This window comes from Ornithorhynchus anatinus, chromosome X1 (genome assembly GCF_004115215.2).
Source record: "Ornithorhynchus anatinus isolate Pmale09 chromosome X1, mOrnAna1.pri.v4, whole genome shotgun sequence".
Taxonomy (NCBI): Eukaryota; Metazoa; Chordata; class Mammalia; order Monotremata; family Ornithorhynchidae; genus Ornithorhynchus; species Ornithorhynchus anatinus.
The window spans coordinates 30,970,662-30,990,101 of NC_041749.1; the positions used below are offsets into that span (position 1 = coordinate 30,970,662).

At 46.5% G+C, this 19,440-nt stretch overlaps 1 protein-coding gene across 1 annotated transcript in view; it reads right to left on the minus strand.

The window, feature by feature from the left end:
* Window positions 1–735: 735 nt before the first annotated feature.
* The window catches only part of GALNT10 (polypeptide N-acetylgalactosaminyltransferase 10), a 157,752-nt gene continuing 139,047 nt past the window's right edge, over window positions 736–19,440 (minus strand). Inside the window, exons 8-12 of the mRNA XM_029050329.2 lie at window positions 11,340–11,447; window positions 7,611–7,832; window positions 7,036–7,152; window positions 5,392–5,541; window positions 736–1,976 (exon numbers count right to left, since the gene is read on the minus strand). Coding sequence (XP_028906162.2) covers window positions 1,809–1,976; window positions 5,392–5,541; window positions 7,036–7,152; window positions 7,611–7,832; window positions 11,340–11,447 — 765 coding nt within the window. The 3' untranslated portion in view covers window positions 736–1,808. The remainder of the gene's footprint in view (window positions 1,977–5,391; window positions 5,542–7,035; window positions 7,153–7,610; window positions 7,833–11,339; window positions 11,448–19,440) is intronic.

Here is a 19,440-nt window from a genome sequence, read left to right on the forward strand (position 1 = left end):
GGGCTTTATGCTCCCTACAGTAGCCGTAACACAAATGGAAACTAAATCACTACATTTAGTCATTTTTTTTTATATAGCTAATTGGATGGGATAAAGGGGTTCACTTTCCTCTAGATAACTGGGTGTTTTTTTTTAAAGAGGAAACTCTTGCTTACAAAAGAAAACCTCTTTTAAGCTGTAGTCATTTCATTTGTAAACAACAAAACTAATTGAGATAATGAGTTAAGCCTTTGCTAGGCTAATATCGTTAAAGTCGTAGGTGGTAAAAAACAATTTCTGAATTTTAATCAGTGAGTGGCTGGTTGGCCACAGCATTACCTTCCATTAGCTTGCTAAGTCTCTGGGACGCTCAGACATAATTAAGGAAAGGAAATGAACAAATAACAGGAAAGGCATTGGGCCAGACCTACATCTGCTCATGGGGCATTTGCTTCTCTTTAAGATATAAAAAGGAAGCAAACATGGTCTAGTGGAAAGAGCACAGGCCTGGGGGTCAGAGGACCTGGGTTCTAATCCCGGCTCTGGCTCCGCAACTTACCTGCTGTGTGTCTTTGGACAAGTCTCGCTTCCTCATCTGTAAAATGGGGATTAAAGACCTGTTCATCCTCCTACTTAGATTGTGAACCCCTTTTGGGACAAGGACTGTGTCTGACTTGATTATCTTGCAACTACTCCAAAATTTAGGACAGTACTTGACACACAGTAAGCACTTCAGAAATACCACCCTTACTATTATTATCAATTGAGAGTATTTATTGAGCAACCCCTAGGTGTGCAGATATGATCCTTGCCCTCAAAGATTTTATAGTCTAAAACCTTCAGTAAGATTGCCAATCCCAGCAGAGCTTTTGAGGTAATGGATTCTAGTCATTTTAGGAGTCATGATGACCCAAATGTCACTAGGCCTAATGAAGGCCAGAAGACAAGGATGCACAGTAAGGATTGAGTTAGGCTGGATTTAAATTTCGGTCCTCCCCTGGCTCCCATTTCCCAACTCTTCCCAACACACACACACACACACACACACACACACACACACACACACCACATCATGGATTTTGCAGAGAATATCCAAGAAATGCATTCATTCATTCAATCATATTTATTCAGCGCTTACTGTGTTCAGAGCACTGTACTAAGCACTTGGGAAAGTACAATGCAACAATAAACAGTGACGTTCCCTGCCCTCAGCCCTATTCTCTCCTGCCTGCTTCTAAGATCCCGGTCTATTCCTATGGACAGATGTTTACTTCGGAGTGCATTTTCCAGTAACATTTTGACCTGATACCCAGGAAATACCTGTCAGTGGATTACTTTCCACTAGATGACTTTGTATCTCAGAGCCCAGAAGCAAGTTTATTCTGGTGGCAGGACTCCAGGCTGGAGGGTCCAGGGTAGGCTTTGCTTGATTGGACTCTTTAGGGTATCCTTTCACCAGAAGCACCTTTCTATAGCTCTTTCGAGGCAGGGTGGTTTCTCCCTCAATTTTATTGGGAAGCAAAGTGCAACATGGGTCAGGCTCAGATTGACTGGAAAATGCAAGTTCAGGCCTTTCCCTAGAGAAGTTCCATATTATCCAATGAGAGATGAGGCGGGAGAGGAGGCGGCATCAATGGAATAAAAAACTGGCCCTAAACCCTCCCCACTCCCTCCTCCTGAGATGCTTCCTTTTTTTTTTTAAATGACTGTTTGAAAAAAGTTTTTCTGTTAAAAAAACTGGACCCCCTTTCCCAGTAAAAAAAATAGCTGTAAAATATATATATATATATATATGTATATATATAGAGAGAAATGTGGGTATTTAGTCTCTATAGGTCAGGGTTCCTGTTGAATTTTTCCAGGACAGTTGTATTTGTGTGTTCAAATATCCACTGCTGCGTGGGAGATGAAGGATTGCAGGTGTTCATAAAGATCTTGCGGTCACTCTCATTGCAGTCCATGCAGCTGCTACTGACTGGATGATAGAGGGTCTTATCCTGTGGGGAAAAGAGATATGAGGAACTGAATCTGCTGGATGAAGAAAGTGTCCCGAATGCTCACCATTCATTACCAAAGGAAATGACCACTGGCAAGGCTCCACACAGCAGATATGATTTTGCCACTGACAGCTTGATACCGCTACCCGGGTGCTGGAAGCCAGTGAGTCTGGCTGCTCTGAGAACCAAATTCACCTTTATCATCATCATCATCATCATCAATGGTATTTACTGAGCACTTACAGTGTGCAGAACACTGTACTAAGAGCTTGGGGAGAGTAAGATACAACAGAATTGATAGACGCATTCCCTGCCCACAGTGGTTTCTCTCTCCACTCATCTCTACCTCCCTCCCCAGTTTGCTGTTCTTCTCTAGGGCTCTTGCCCAAAGGCTGGGAGAAGGCTGTGGGCTGTGGGAAGAGTGACAGAGCACCAACAGGTGGGCGAATAGGGTGGCCAAAGGGGAGTCTGGGCCAGGCTGTCCGGCAGAGGAAACGGTGTGGTGAGGTCCCAACAGGGCTCTGCTTCCTGGGTTTGGGCCTCCTCCTGGCTGGGCAGTGGCCTGGTCGGTGTACTGGGGCCCCCGACAAGCAGAAAACTGCAGGAGACTGAGGGGTTCAGAGAACTCAGCCAGACACTGGCCTGGTTGGCTTTGAACCCCTGGTCTCAGCCCCGAGGCCTTAGGTCTGTATGGGGAGGCAGAGGAGAAGCGGTGGGAGGGCAGGGCGGGGGCAGGGTTGACATCGATTTTGGCTCTAGATGGCTTTGGTCAGCTCCAGGAGAGATATGGAGAGCGGCGTCTTCCTCCTGGCAACACACATCACACCAGCATGCCGACAGTGGGGGCGCTGGGAGGTGGTAAGCTCTCGGAGGGAAAAGCTGCGCACCTGCGGTTATACAAACGGGGGTCTGGGAAACTAGGCGGAGACACTCCCTTGCTACAAGCTCCTCTTCTTGTGTAATCAGAAGATGAGATGGTGAACCTATGAAACAACTGCATTAACAGATTCCTGGCTGCAGAGGTGGTGTTGGTTTACTGTCGGATAGTCATAAGTGTGCAGGAAAACTGCAGCTAGTGACCCTACTACAGAAGCTAGTCTCTTTCTCGCAGGAAAGAGAGAAAAGGAACTCGTTCTGAATCCTTTCCCCTCTTATTGGGGTGGCGGGGTGGAGTGTGTTCGTGTGTGTTTGGACACTGCAAGCCATAGGGATGGATGTGGCTGTGGGTTCTTTTTTTTTGTATGATTGTGTGTTTAACACATGCATATGTGTGTAAGGGATGGGGAGGCCAGAAGTATTTGGGGCGGACGTGAATGTGTGTGTGTGAGAGAGAGAGAGAGTGAGAGATATGGATGGGGAGGCCAGGAGCCTTTGGGGTGGATGTGACTGATGAAAGCAATCAGTGGGCTCCACCCTGCTCACTCCTCGCAAAGAAACCTGAGAAAACACCTTGGGCCAAGCTCCCTGCTGCCAAATGCTGTCGAGAGCCGTACGCCGAGCCAGCTAGCCTGCCAGTCACTTAGCCCACTAGCCACCTGGCCCACCAGCCGCCTAGTCAGCCTCCAAGCCTGAAGTGAGGGCGGGGACGCTGCAGCCCAGCCCACGTCAGGGAGGGGCCATTTCCGCAACCACATTCTCCCTCCTGCAGTCGCCTTCCAGTTTAATCTGACCACACCTAGAGCCGCTCTTGGGCCGTTCTTCCCACTGCATTCATTCATTCAATGTTATTTACTGAGCGCTTACTATGTGCAGAGCACTGCACTTCCTGGGAGGCCGGAGAAATGGCTCGAACTTAATCCCGGCTCTGCCACTTGTCTGCTGTGTGACCTCAGGCAAGTCACTTCACTTCTCTGTGCCTAGGTTCCTTCATCTGTAAAATGGGGACCAAGACTGGGAGCCCTATGTGGGATAGGGACTGTGTCCAACCCCATTATCTAGTACCTACCCCGGCACTAGGTACAGTGCCTGGCACATAGTAAGTGCCTAACAAATACCATAATTATTCTTCTTCTTATTTTTATTAGGGAGCACCCCATATCTAGAAGTGCCGAGAGCAACTGGAGCGTCTCTTGGGGAGCCCCCAGAGGTTGGCATGGCATTCTGTTGCGAGTGCTGCAGCTCAGCCACTTTTCCAGACCTTTCCAGGGGCCACGGCCATGAGCGCATCTCACACCAACGTACTGTACTTTAAGCAGCCAAGGTAGCATTTCCTGCTGCCTTTGGCCCTTCTGGAAAGCTAAAAACCATGAGAAGCAGCATGGCTCAGTGGAAAGAGCACGGGCTTGGGAGTCAGAGATCACGGGTTCTAATCCAGGCTCTGCCGCTAGTCAGGTGTGTGACCTTGGGCAAGTCACTTAACTTCTCTGTGCCTCAGTTACCTCATCTGTCAAATGGGGATTAAAACTGTGAGCCCCACGTGGGACAAACTGATGACCTTCTATCCCCCAGCGCTTAGAAAGGTGCTTTGCACATAGTAAGCGCTTAACAAATACCACAATTTATTTTTTATATCTACAGACATGACCATGTTCCTTTGAATAATGCCAAGAGAGAGTGGGATTTCCAAATGCTGATCACAAGTCCACCAAGAGCTCAGGGACTTGCCACCACAAGTTGTTACCAGCAACCATATAGCAAGAATGTTTTTTGCCCACTTCCTTCTGTGTCAACCTTATACTTGGTCTTCCACCCTTTATTCATCCCTTCCTCAGCCCCACAGCACTTATGTACATATCCATAATTTATTTATTTATATTTTCTGTCTCTCCCTCTAAACTGTAAGCTCACTGTGGGCAGGGAATGGGTCTTCCAACGCTTTTATTTATTCATTCATTCTATTGCATTAAGTGCTTACTTTGTGCAGAGCACTGTACTAAGCGCTTGGGAAAGTACAATGCAAAAATAAACAGTGACATTCCTTGCCCACAATGAGCTCACAGCCTATTCATTCAATAGTATTTATTTAGCGCTTACTATGTGCAGAGCACTGTACTAAGCGCTTGGAATGAACAAGTGGGCAACAGATAGAGACAGTCCCTGCCCTTTGACAGCCTAGAGGAGGGAGACATACATTAATACAAATAAATAAAATTACAGATACATACCTAAGAGCTTTGGGGCTGGGATGGGGGGAAGAGCAAAGGGAGTAAGTCAGGACGTGGGAGATGAGGAGAAGTGGGCCTTAGTTTGGGAAGGGCTCCTGGAGATGTGCCTTCAATAAGGCTCTGAAGCGGGGGAGAGTAATTGTCTTTAGGATTTGAGGAGGGAGAGCGTTCCAGGCCAGAGCCAGGACGTGGGCCAATACTGTACTCTCCCAAGTGCTTAGAACAGTGCTTTGCACACAGTAGTGCTTTATGAATACATTTGGCTGATTGACTAAATGGGTAATACACTTGGTCTTTTCCCCGCCTCTTACTTTTCTGTATTTCCAGAGTTGATTTCCTCTCATCCCATGGCAGTCATACAGGGTGACAGGACTGCTGTGGGAGACAGCATCAAAACAGAACTTTTTGGTGTGCTGGGGATCCCCGGGTCGGATGTCTTCCCTCCAGCTGAAGGTGAACACCTGTTAACAGAGACACGTGACACTCTGAGAAACATGAAGGAGTATGCGGGGAGGCTGGGGCAAGCGAGGGAGAGACAGAAGGGAAAGGTGGAGAAAAGGAGAGAGGGAGGGAAATGAGGGCTAGTGAATCACTGGGGTGCCCCTTCACGTTAAGCCCTCTCTCTGGACCGACCTTCTCCCTGGAGAAGGCCAATAACCCTTGCAAAGTTGATTAGACCCTGGTCACCAGAGTCTGTGACTCACTGATCACCATGGGACAAAGCTTCTGAATTATCACCTGCCTTGGTGTATGGTTCCAGCTAATGGGAGAATCACAAATGAGCTTATGGGGAAGAGATGTCTGGAACAAGGCACAAGGCTGTTGCCCACCCTGGGGATCACTGCCTGTGATTGGATTGGATTTCCAGTTTCCCAAAGGAACACAGGCTTCAGGATCCTCTCCCCAGGTCCCTCAACTGAGGAGTTTCGCTTAGCTTTGAAGCAGACTCCCTGGTTTCTGTTCGTTCCATAGCTAGGTTGCTCCATTCCAGGCTGACATTTTCCACCCACAGTGAGGCAATAAAGATGTCAGTCTGGGGCATTTTATGCCTTTTTAAGAGACTGACTCAATCTCTGCTCAGGCGGGTCAGCCTTTCACTGGTGAAGTTTGAGGTGTTGACTGGGGCTTTGCCTCTGGCTAGGGGGCCATTAGACATGCCAGTGAGCTCATTAACATGCCTGGAGCTTCTTTCTATCACTCATTTCACTGGATGCTTAATAAATAATAATAATAGTGGTATCTGTTCTGTACTTCCTATGTGCCAAGCGCTGTACTATACGCTGGAATAGATATGAAACCATCGGGTCGGACACAGTCCCTGTCCCACGTGGAGTTCAGAGTCTAAGGGGAAGGAAGAACGGGGATTTTATCCCCATTTTATAGATGAGGGTTGGGGAGGTTGGACTGGTTAAACTGGTGGCCTGTGGGATGGAGTTTTCCAGAGGGACAGAAAAGCCCCCTTCCAACAGTCATTGGCCTCTATAGTTTCCACCAGAGTATGGACAGGGCTACACGAATCTGAAACCCACCCAATCAGAGAGTCGGCCTGTGAGACTTGATCCACCGCCAGGGCCAAAAGCCAGGATATTAGCAGTGCCCTTACCTCAGTGAACTACTTCCAACAGGTGAGTAAACACAACTAGAATGGTCTGTGCTGGACTTCTGGTTTTCTACCCTGGCAAAGCATCCCTTTCATCCCAAATACTGCAGAGAGTTTCTCATACTCAGCCTTTGAACCCTGGACGGCTTTCTTCCACACTGGAATCCAGCTGCTCCTGGACTAATACGGAACAATTATTTTCCAACGTCTGTCACCGAGAATGGTGATGGAGGCTTGAGAATGAAGACTCCTGGGAAGAGCGAGTCTGTGACCCTGAACTCTAGGCCATCTCTGGCGCACTGCCTCCGAGCTAAGGAAAGATCTGGGGGCATCTGTGGAGGGAGGGGTCAGGTACCTGCATATTGTTCCACGCTGCTTCTCCTCGGCCTTTTATGCAGCTGTCCAGTCTTAGAGGGGAACCCAAAGCTCCGTGTTTCGTGTCTGCACACAAGCCGGTCCCCACGTTGCGGATCTGAAACAGCAATCATTTAGCTCTGTGAGCAGAGTAGTAGTAATGGTATTTATTAAGTGCTTGATGAGTGTAGAGCACTGTACTAAATGCTGAGGGCAGAGGTTGCCAGCTGCAGAATAGACTGGGATCCACAGCCAACAGGAACACACTGGGCTGAGAGATCCAGATCTCAGGTCTGGGATTATCATTTAATCCAAGAGGGTTCTGGGCAAGTTAGGAAAGCTTCAGGTTGCTTTCTGGTCATCCCTGCCCCAGGTTCTATGATTCCTCTCCACTTTCTTCTCAGTGGGGCCCACCAGATTTGCAGGTTTGGAAGGCTGCGGGCCAACTGTTGTAAATGCCTAGGCTGACCAGGTGTGTGTGGGGAGAGCATAGTGTGTGTAGGGAGAACATAGTGTGTCACCTTTCCCCTCTCCCTCTCCCCACACACCCACTCCTCACGTTCCCCTAAGACCCACCTCTCCCCAGGCTGCTGCTGGAGGTTCCACTGGAGGATAGAACTTGGGGAGATCCCAGGCTACCTCAGTCATGAACCACCTGAAGCTCTTGCAGTTGAGGTTGTTCCGCAATTCCTTCTGGGCCACGACGTCTCCGGCTGAGAGATGCCGATATTCTGGTCGGCGCTGGTATATGTACTCGGCGTACTCATCCATCCACACTTCTGCTACCCGCTTCAGATTCTACAGGGACGTAGTCCAAAGGAGAAAGGAGGTGGACTGAAACTCTGAAAAACTCCCCTTTACCCTCCTTTCCATCACCACGACTCCATCTCGAGGTGTCTATTGCAGGTTGAGAAGGATTTTGGTTGGCCTAACCTAAAGCCCTTTGTAGGCCGGTTTGCCAGTAAGCCAACCCAAATGCTTCCAGCCCTCCTCTAAATCCCATACTTTGAGTCACGGTGGTTGGGATACTGTGAGAAGCAGTGTGGCTTAGTGGAAAGAACACAGACTTGGGAGTCAGAGGTCTTAGGTTCTAATCTCTTCTCCGCCACTTGTCAGTGGTATGACTTTGGGCAAGTCAGTTAACTTCTCTGTGCCTCAGTTACCTCATCTGTAAAATGGAGATTAAGACTGTGAGCCCCACATGGGACAACCTGATTACCTTGTATCTACCCCAGTGCTTAGAACAGTGTTTGGCACATGGTAAGCATTTAATAAACATCATCATTATTGTTACTATTATTATCTGAAGTGTCAACTGGGCTAAACTGGAGCAGGCCTAGGTCTGCCAAGAGTTTGTGTTTGTCCCCATGTTGCTGACACTTCAACTCCCAGCAGGCCACTGGGGAAACCAGGAAAGCCCAATCGTGCCCACAGTGAGGTTTAAGGCAATTCCAGTTTGGTCCAGATATATTTCTTGCCTGGACTGGGCTTGAGGGCTGTTATCTAATAATTAATGCTAATTATGGTATTTGCTAAGCACTTACTATAATGCCAGGCACTGTTCTTAGCGATGGGGTGGACACAAGCAAATCAAGTTGGACATAGTCCCTCCCTGTCCCACATGGGGCTCACAGTCTCAATCCCCATTTTACAGATGAGGTAACTGAGGCCCAGAGAAGTGAAGTAACTTGCCCAAGGACATTCAGCAGACCAGTGGCAGTGCCAGGATTAAAACCCACGACATTCTGACTCCCAGTTTGGTGCTCTATCCATTATGCCATACTGCTTCACTTCAAGCCGAGCTGGATCAGGCTGACCACTCATTCATTCATTCAATCAATCGTATTTATTGAGTGCTTACTGTGTGCAGAGCACTGTACTAAGTGCTTTGAAAGTACAATTCAGCAATAAGAGAGACTATCCCTGCCTACACTGGGCTTACAGTCTAGAAGAGGGGAAAGAGAAATCAAAACAAGTAAACAGGCAGGCAGATTTCCAGTTGATGGAGGACTCTCCCATATACAGCTCAAGTTGGTGGACGGCAGACTTGATTTTGCCACTATCTGCATCCTTGAAATTGATACGCAGAGAACTTTTCACTGCTAAAAAACACTCTCTGGAAGTGATGGAAGGTAAAGCAACTCCAGGCCCGTCCCTTATCCATCTCTTGAAACAGCTGCTCAACTGCTTGGAGGGCAGTTGCTTGTGCTGGTCGGGGAAGGGTGGCGGGGAGGACAGAGGGTTGTTATATTCTTCATCACTGCTTCCCCCGTTGTTTCCTACATCACCTCATCCTTAAATCCATGAAGGCACCCCCCGCATGTGGGCTTAAGCAGTTTATTCTTGGGGAGCACAATCAGACCTAGCAACACCAATAGTGCTGGCAAAACTTGTGTTTTGTTAAATTGAAAATTCACTTAAAAAGCCCAAGGACAGAAACTCCAATGAGCTAATGCAATGTCACTGTGATCATTAAATTCACAGTCTGCAGCGAAAGTGGGGGCTGAATCCTTTTTTTTTCTGGTTGTTTTTAAATGCACTAAACTTTATTGGCACAGAGTTCTAGTATAAGCCTTATGATTCACTTGTAAAATTACTACACAAACATTTTAAATCCCCGTGAGCAATTATGTGAACACAGTTACATTTTTATGATGCGTTACTCAAACCGTGAGAGGCAGGAGGCTGTGTGAACTACTGGAAAGGACACATGTCTGGTGGGAGTTTGACAGCCTCAGCTCCGAACCCAGCCCTGCCTCTGTCTTGCTGTGGGACCATAGGCATGTCATTTAATCTCTCTGGGTTTAAGTTTCCTCAACTGTAAAATGATGCTTGCATTCTTCCTATTTTGCAGGAATGAAAAAATGAGATGGATACTGTGGTAGCACAAATTATTATTCTCATTACTGATGGATCTGGACTGTTAATTCTTTGTGGGCAGGAAACAAGTTTACCAATTCTGTTATATTCTACTCTCCCAAGCGCTTAGGACAGTGCTCTGCACACAATAAGTGCTCAACAAATCTGACGGATTGAATTTTGGATGCACATTTTTAACATGCCAGGCAGAAAGCATCTGCTTTGTCCAATATAGGAAAGATATTACACTCAACCCCAAATCCTTTAGAAGGTGAGTCCCAGGTGGAACAGGGACTCTGACCTGAATATCTTGTATCTCTTATTTCAGCGCTTATTATTAGTATTATTATCATTATCATCATCACCTTCCATCAATTCTAAAGAAATGCAGAGAGGACTTCAGTTGTGGAGTCCCGGCACACTGAAAGAATTAATGGGACATAGCCAGAATTATAAATGGGACTGGTGATTAGAGCAAGAAAAAATGGGTTTTAAATAAAGTCTGAAGGCCTTAGGTTTAATGTTTTTCAAGAAAAAGGGCTGATCCACACAAGATGGGTGATGAATGAAGGGTTTTTTTTTTTTGAGGGCATTTGTAAAAGCGCTTAATATGAACCAGGCACTGTATGAAGTGGTGGAGTAGATAAAAGCTAATCAGGTTGGACACAGTCGCTGTCCCACAGGGGGCTCACAGTCTTAACTCCTATTTTACAGGGGAGGTAACTGAGGCACAGAGACGTTACCCAAGGCTACACAGCAGTGGCGGACTCGGGATTAGAACCCAGGTCCTTCTGACTCTCAGGTCCGTGCTCTATCCAGTAGTCCAGGCTGTTTCTCTTGCGGAATCTTTCCCTGGAGGTCCCTAAACCTAGCAAAGAGGGGCCTTTCTGAAGGATGATGTCAGCAGGAGAGACTCGGTGGTGTCTTTAGGACTGGCAGATTCGTATCATCGGTAAATCCTCCCATCAACAAAGCTTTTTGACAATCATAATATTTCACGCCAGCTTAATCTGAGATGATTGTGGTGGTTTCAACCACGATCTGAGCCCACTAGAGGGCACAATGGTTCCTCTGTTCAACCAGACGGTTGGGAAAGCAGATGGGGGCAAACTAGCTTGTGGCCAATTTCCTTGACCGTAATAGACAGTACATTTCTAGGTGACAGTCACTCGTGCCTCTGGTTCTTGTCTCATTCACCTTTGGCACCCCTCACATTTCTTTGGAAGGTCAGGACCACAAACACTGCTCAGAGCTGCCTTTGGGATAGATAGGAAAAATCCCTGTCCAGGACGGGACTGGTCAGACCTCAGCATCGTTGGAGATTTGCCACCCAGCCCTAGGAGACCGCACGTCTAGCCAGCTTGCACTCAACAGTGACCCGATGGGCTCTGCTGCTGGTGCCGGTCTGACCGCTCCGGGGCAATAGAAAAGCAATCTCCTTCTTACCCGAGCTAGGCTGACTCCGGTGGGAACCTTATATGGGACGTATTTCCTGTAGATATGGCCCACTCTGGAGCAGGGAATGTCTTCCATACGCCCGCCGCACATCCACACCTGAAGAGAACACCAGAAAGACACAGGCCTTTACAAACAGTCCTTTTCACCACAGACACAAAGACAGAGCTGTTACAAAACAGGAATGCAACCCCCTCTTAGAAAACTCTGCAGTTTGAAGGAACGAGGGTCACAAGAGAGCCCAGATCTCGCTGGAATCAACCTCACACCTCTGATCTTGCTCATCTCAACCTCTCACCTCCAACCTCCCTAGCCCCGACCTCACCTCCACTACAATCCCACATATCCTCTACATGAATATCCCGCCACAAGCTCAATATGACCAAACCGACCCCTGTCACCTAACTTTTCCATAACACTTGACAAAACCATTATCCCCATACCGAAGCCCAGGACCTTGGTATGAATGTGTATCATACACTGCATTGCACTCAGAGGATGCTCAATAAATGCCACTGCTAAAGCTACTATGACTACTATTTCCAACTGCAGCACCTTCCTTCCACTGATTCTTGTGTTATCTACTACATACAGGATCACTTGCTCCACGAGTATTTGTTGAGCCCCAATTATTTCCTTTTGCAGATGAAGACACTGTAGACTAGAGATATGTGACTGACTCTAGATGACCCAGGAGATCACTGTCAGACCAGTAATTGAAACCTAGATATTTTCCCTATCAGTGATATTTATTGAGTGCTTACTGTGTGCAAAGCACCATACTAAGCTGTTAGGAAAGTACAACAGAATTGATAGATAAAATCTGTGCCCTCATTGAGAAGCAGCATGGACTAGTGGAAAGAGCACGGACTTGGGAGTCAGAAGGATTTGGGTTCTAGTCCCGTCTCTATCATTTGTCTGCTGTGTGACCTTGGGCACTTAACTACTCTGTGCCCCATATGAGCCCCAAATGTGGGACACAGACTGAGTCCAATCTGATTACTTCTTATCTACCCCAGAGCTTGCTATGTGTCAGGAACTGTTCTAAATACTTTTTTGTTTTGTTTCTTTGTTTGCTTGTTTTTTATGGTATTTGTTAAGCAAGCACTTACTAGGAACATTCCACTACAGAAAGCAAACCTAGTGTGGCACAACCCGGGTCATCTAGAGGAGACACTCAGAGATCCTCTTGGCTCTTCACCGTCCTCAGCCAACCTGAGGTTTTGCACCGTCCTCCCTTTCCCTGGAGTGACGGAAGCAAGTGGGGGTTCACAGGCAGGGCAATTTGAGGCCTGCTGAAAGGTAGCTCAGCACACCAAATCTGATGAATCGATGCGTAATAAGTTGTCGGGACCCCAAATTTCATATCTCAATCAAGGCAGGGGCTCCAGAGTGGAGTAGAGTCATTATCGGAGGGGAGGAAGTCCCCCCTTCCCCCACAACCGCTCCCTGAATGCTATCTGCTAGCGATCATTATTATGATGCCGATTCCCAGATGCACTCTTTGTCCTCTCTGATTCCCTTGATGTAATCTAAGCGGGCTGTAATTAGTGGAAGTCCTGCCTGAAGAAATGCAATTATATTCCAATCCTGGAAAAAAAAATTGAGAGAGTCAATGGAAGAGAACATTGGTCTCAGGATAATGGCCTCCTGATGCTAGATTAATGTCAAGGCCAAGCCAAGAAGTTTATTTTCAAAGCAGGAGATATTGATCCAGAGCCAACATCCTATAACAATAACTCTTCCTTTATACAACATGATTGATGTGGATGTAATGCTTTTGTCTGATGGATGTCGCTACAGCAGTTACTGTTGTGCCCTCTGCCATTAGGGTTTTCCAGCAGGGGATACCTCACACACTTCATTTCTGAAAGCCCCCCGTGCTCTGACGATTAAGACAGCCTTCAGCTCACTCTCCCCCATAAGAAACCTGCATTAGCTAACGAGGCTAAGACACTCAGCCCCCCACCCACTCGGTGGAGATTCCCAGACACTGAGAGCCAGCTGATTCTGGCCTCCCTCCCGTTTTCTTGGCGTGGTTCGGATTTTCTTGGGTATAATTGCGGATGACGCAGGGTGACGGCATTCTTGTTGACTCTATGCTTCATCCATATGACCCAAGGGCTCTGAGAGCATCCAAGAATACCATGGGAGCATGGAAGTGAATGGGGAGGAGGAGAAGAGGGGAAATGCACTGAAGGAGTTTTTGGGCTGTGCCTTTCTCATTACTGATTTATAGCTGAAACTCCCTGAGTCATGAGCTCACACAACTTTCACCACACAGGAAACAGTTCAGTAATGCTCTGCTCACAGGGAGACAAATACCTAGCTAAGAATGGGTAGTTCAGACACCCTTCGCTCTCTTCCTGCCTTGCAGGATACCTACCAACCCTCGCTGGGATTGTCACGGACCAGAGAGAGTGTGTACTAATAAACTAAGTTCCATTAATTTTGCCCAGAGAGTTTGTGCCCTGTGTGCTGGGAAAATACACAAAGGGTCTTGGGAGTGTTTTTGGCTAGTGAAGAAGAGAAGAGAAGCAGCATGGCCTAGGGGAAAGAGCACGGGCCTGGGAGTCAGAGGACCTGGGTTCTGATCCCGGCTCTGCTAACTGTCTGCTGTGTGATTCTGGGCAAGTCACTTCACTTTTCTGTGCCTCAGTTTCCTCATCTGTAAAATGGGGATTAAGACTGTGAACCCCATGAGGGACATGGACTGTGTTCAACCCGATTAGCTTGTATCTACTCTAGCACTCAGTACAGTGCCTGGCAGGGTAAGCACTTAACAAAACCATAAAAAATACAATTTGGTAACCTGGGCTTAATTTAGGTCCTCTTAGGGAAGTTGATGGGATGAAATGGCTAGAGCTGATTACTCTATTACTCATGTCACTGTCTCCTTTGGCTTTGGGGGTAATATTAATTAATTCATCCAATCAATTGTATTTACTGAGTGCTTACTGTGCGCACAGCACTGTACTAAGCGCTTGGAAAGCACAATTTGGCAACAGATAGAGGCAATTCCTACCCAACAACCAGAAGGGGAAAGAAACACAAGACAACAAAACAAGTAGATCAGGCATCAATAGCATCAAAATAAATAGAATTATAGATATATACACATCATTAATAAAATAACTAGAATTAATATGTACAAATATACACAAGTGCTGTGGGGTGGGGAAGTGGGTAGAGCTCTCTAATTCTGCTGTGGGGTGGGGGGAGTAATAGTTGGGATATACTGTCACCATTGTGGATGGCAACAAAAGATTTAGCAGGAAATTACATTAATTCTTGGCCATAAAATCCAGTTTCACTCTCCAGTGGATTGGTTTTGCTGGAGGTTGTTCCTAAAATAGGTTTGCCGAGGGACTGGTGTTCCCGTCAGGGTCCGATCAGTCTTAATCCCCATTTTACAGATGAGGAAACTGAGGCACAGAAAAGTGAAGTGACTTGCCCCAAATCACACAGCAGACAAGCGATGGAGCTGAACCCAGGTCCTCTGACTCCCAGACTCATGCTCTTTCCACTAGGCCATGCTGCTTCTCTTCTCTTCTTCACTAGCCAAAAACACTCCCAAGACCCTTTGTGTATTTTCCCAGCACAAAGGGCACAAACTCTCTGGGCAAAATTAATGGAACTTTGTTTATTAGTGTAGACTCTCTCTGGTCATCTGACAAACACTCTCGTGAAAGTACAGTTAGGGGGTGATCCAGGAAGATTACACGAAAACCATGGTGGGCAAAAGGATGCGCTTCCTCCCTCCCTCCCTCCCTCCTGGCCTTCCTCCCTCCCTCCACTGTGTGCGCCATCACTGGGGTCAAGGTGACAGGGATTAGCTGTGGTGGCAGCACACCCGAGCAAATGTAACAGCACACGTCTCGAGTTGTAATCCCCTGGACCTGCAGCGCGGCTGAAACAGCTGAAGTAACGTCCAGAAGGTTGTGATTACTTCCCAACAGACAGACCTTTTGGAGTGGGGAGGAGCCCCCATGCGCTCTCTAGCAGTAATATATGGCAGCTCCTCTTAATAATTAATAATGGTAATAATAATAACATCTGCTAAGCACTTATGAGCCGAACACTGTACAAAACGCTGGGGTAGAAAGAAGATCCCACATGGGCTTCACAGCCTGAGTAATCAATGGTATTTACTGAGCACTTACTGTGTGCATAGCACTCTATTAAGTGCTTGGGAGAATACAATGCAACAGAGTTGATAGACACACTCCCTGACCACAGTGAGTTTACAATCTAGAGTGGGACTTATGTACATATTCCTAAGTTATGTTGTTTCTCTTACCTAAATTTAATTTAATGCCCATCTCCTCTACAAGACTGTAAGCTTCTTGAGGGCAGGGTTCTTGGCTCCCATCTATCAACCAATCATATTTATGAGTGCTTACTATGTGCAGAGCACTGTAAGAGGGAGAAAAGGTATAGATTTTGCTATTGAGGAAACTGAGGCACAGAGAAGTGAAATGGCTTGCCCAAGGTCACACAGCCGATAAGTGGTGGAGCCAAGATTAGAACCCGGGCTCTCTGATTCCCAAGACTGTGCTCTTTCCACTAGGCCAAGCAGCTCCTATTGTTCTGTTGCCATCTCCTGTGCGTAGCCAAAGGAAGTTCCCAAGTCTGTGAAGGACTGGGGAGAAAAGGCTTACTTGCTGTGAGACACCTATAGAGCAGCAATTCTCTGCAGCACCCAAGAAATCAGAGTGAGACTTTCAAAACTTGTATCATGACATGCAAATCAAGCTAAGGAACTTGAGTGCAAAAGGTAGGGTGCCAAAGTGAAAGAGATCCAGGGCTGTGCAGACTGCCATGAAACCTAAAACTTCTACACACTGTAAAAGACATTACAGAGCCCTGTCTATGCTGTCATGATGGTACCCTTAAAGAGTGAAGAGAGTGTCAGTCTCATCCCAGACAAGGAGGAAATTCTGAAAAGAATTCTGGAAGCTTCTTGTGGACAGGAATCATGTCTACCAACTGTTGTATTGAACCTCCCAAGTGCTTAGTACAGTGCTCTGCACACAGTACTGATTGATTGAACCTGCAATTAATGGGGAAGTCACTGCAGCCGTGAAACATGGCAAAGCACACCTGCTGACATCTACAGCCATGGAGAAGACACCTTTCTTAAGCTCCTCCTCAACATATTAATCACTGAGGAAATGCCTCAGGATCTCCAAGACAGCTCCATCAATGCTACCTTAGAGAAGAAGATCATTCCACTGCAGGTAAAAGCTTAGACAGAATACTCCTGGATCGGCTATGTGAGTATATCATCCACCAAACACCCCTGAATCCCAGACTGGCTTCAGATAATAATAATAATTGCTGTGTTTGTTAAGCACTTACTATTTGCCAGGCAGTGTAGTAAACACAGGGGTAGATACAAGGTTATGGATTGGACATAGTCCCTGTCCCACATGAAGCTCACAGTCTTAATCTCCATTTTACTGATGAGGTAACTGAGGAACAGAGAAGTGAAGTGGCTTGCCCAAGGTCACACAGCAGACAAGAGGCAGAATTGGGAGTAGAACCCATGACCTTCTGATTCCCAGGCCTGTGCTCTATACCCTATGCCATATTCCTTCTCCTCCTGCATAACACAATGTGCCACAGCAAACAAAATTCTTTATGGCATGAAAGATGCAAGACAAATTCAGAAAACAGTACCAAGACCTCTACATAGTTCTTCTACACTTTATGAACATGTCTACCAACTCCGTAACATACTATATTCTCCCAAGTGCTTAGCAGAGTGCTCTGCACACAGTAACACCCAAAAAATACAATTGATTAATTGATGGGTGAAAGCATTTGATAGCATTAGTAGATCTGCAGATGTACTTGCCCTGTGGCTGCCCTGACAAGTTCATGTTTCTGAGTCTCAGTTGTATTTATTGAGCATTTACTTTGTCCAGAGCATATACTAAGCACTTGGGAAAGTACACTATATAGAGTTGGTAAATTCAATCATATTTATTGGTGCTTACTGTGTGCAGAGCACTGTACTAATCTCTTGGGAAGTATAGTTCAAGCACTTGGAATGTGTTCCCTGCCCCAACAAGCTTACTGGTAATCACTGCATTGTATTAACTGAGCACATACTATGTGCACAGCACTGTCCTAAGCACCTGGGAGAGCACACAGAAGGAATGGACTTTACTTCATGACTGCATGGCTGGCCAGATCAGACAGAGCCAAAGGTGTCACTTTTCATTCATTCAATTGTATTTATAGTGTTTACTGTGTGCAAAGCACTGCAGTAAGCGCTTGGGCGAGTATGATACAACAATAAACAGACACATTCCCTGCCCACGACGAGTTTACAGTCTAGAGGCAGGGAGACAGTCATCAATACAAATAAATTACAGATATGTACGTAAGTGCTGTGGGGCTGAGAGCAGGGAAAAGCAAAGGGAGCAAGTCAGCGCAATGCAAAAGGGAGTGGAAAAGAAAAGGAAGGGTTTAGTCTGGGATGGCTTCTTGGAGGAGATACGCCCTCATTCACTCATATTTCTTGAGCCCTTACTGTATGCAGAGCACTGTACTAAGCGCTTGGAAAGTACAATTCAGCAACAGAGACAACTCCTACCCAACAATGGGCTCAATCTAGAAGGGGGAGACAGACAACAAAACAAAACAAGTAGACAGGCATCACTACCATCAAAATAAATAGAACCATAGATAAATGCACATCATTAATAAAATAAATAGAACAGTAAATATGTACAAATATATACAAGTGCTGTGGGGAGAGGAAGGGGGTAGAGCAGAGGGGGGAGTAGGGGCAATGGGGAGGGGAGGAGGAGCAGAGGGAAAGGGAGGGCTCAGTCTGGGAAGGCCTCCTAGAGGAGGTGAGCTCTCAGTAAGAAGAGATGCCCTCATTGAGACTTTCAAGGAAGGGAGAATAATTGTCAGATTTGAGGAGGAAGGGCATTCCAGGCTAGAGGCAGGATGTGGGCAAGGGGTTGGCAGCAACATGGGTGAGACCGAGACAGTGAAAAGGTTGGCATTGAGGAGCGAAGTACGTGGGCTGGGTTGTAAAAGGAGAGTAGTGAAGTTAAGTAGGAGGGGGCAAGGTGGTGGAGTGCTTTAAAGCCAGTGGTGAGGAGTTTTCACCAATTAGGTCAAAGTACGGATGTGGAGTTGGCCCAGTCCTGTTTGATTAATTCCGGGTAGACATGCTGGCAGCTGCAATAAGAGAAGTGGTTGCAAGTGTTGGACTTTGCTTCTGCACCCCTGAGAAACTCTTCCAACTCAACAGGCTTTGAGCAGCAACCAAATTTCTAGAGAAACAGGATTTGAGAATTGCTACATGTACACAGATGACTGTGCCCTAGGGCACACACCCAAGAAAACATACATCTTTTCACAGAATTAGCCAGTTTATGAGGAGTCTAAAGAAAATCAGGAGGTATGGTTCAAATGATTAGGAATTGCACTGTAAAATTAGCAAAGTGCAATGGGCTAAATTAGCCAGAAGACTGAGGTTATTTACCAGCCATCACAGATTTTTTTTGGCACTTCCAAGTCAAAAACTGCCAGGGAATCCTGCTATTGAGGAAGACTGTCCATTTTTTCCTATGGTTCTTAATTTCATTGCCTAACTGAGGGGCAGACACTCCACTTACTCAGGAGATCTTCATTTATAGCTGAAGGACCTAGACTTATTACAAACATCAAAGTCCAACTTCTGGAGCTGTGTCTTCATGCTATATTTAGCATTAAACAGTGAAACAGGATCACAAACAATAAGGAATTGGAATGTTGTCAGTTCATTAGCTGATGCCAACCATAACCCAGGTTTGCTGGGCAAGGCATATTGAGAGAAGACAGGAGAGCAAGATCCTTAAGCAGCTGCTGTCTTGGGGAAGTGTAAGCCACAAGGAGAGAAACTTGAGATCTGGAAAGGTGAAGTGGTTTGCCCAAAGTCCCACAGCAAATCAGTGGCACAATCTGGCATGTAATCAAGACAGAGCTACGGGACTGGAAAGATTTACGCTTGGCCCATTGTGAACAATATTATGTCCACTGAGAACCAGACTGACGAGGAGCTTAGCTCTCAAAAATTTGATGTTCC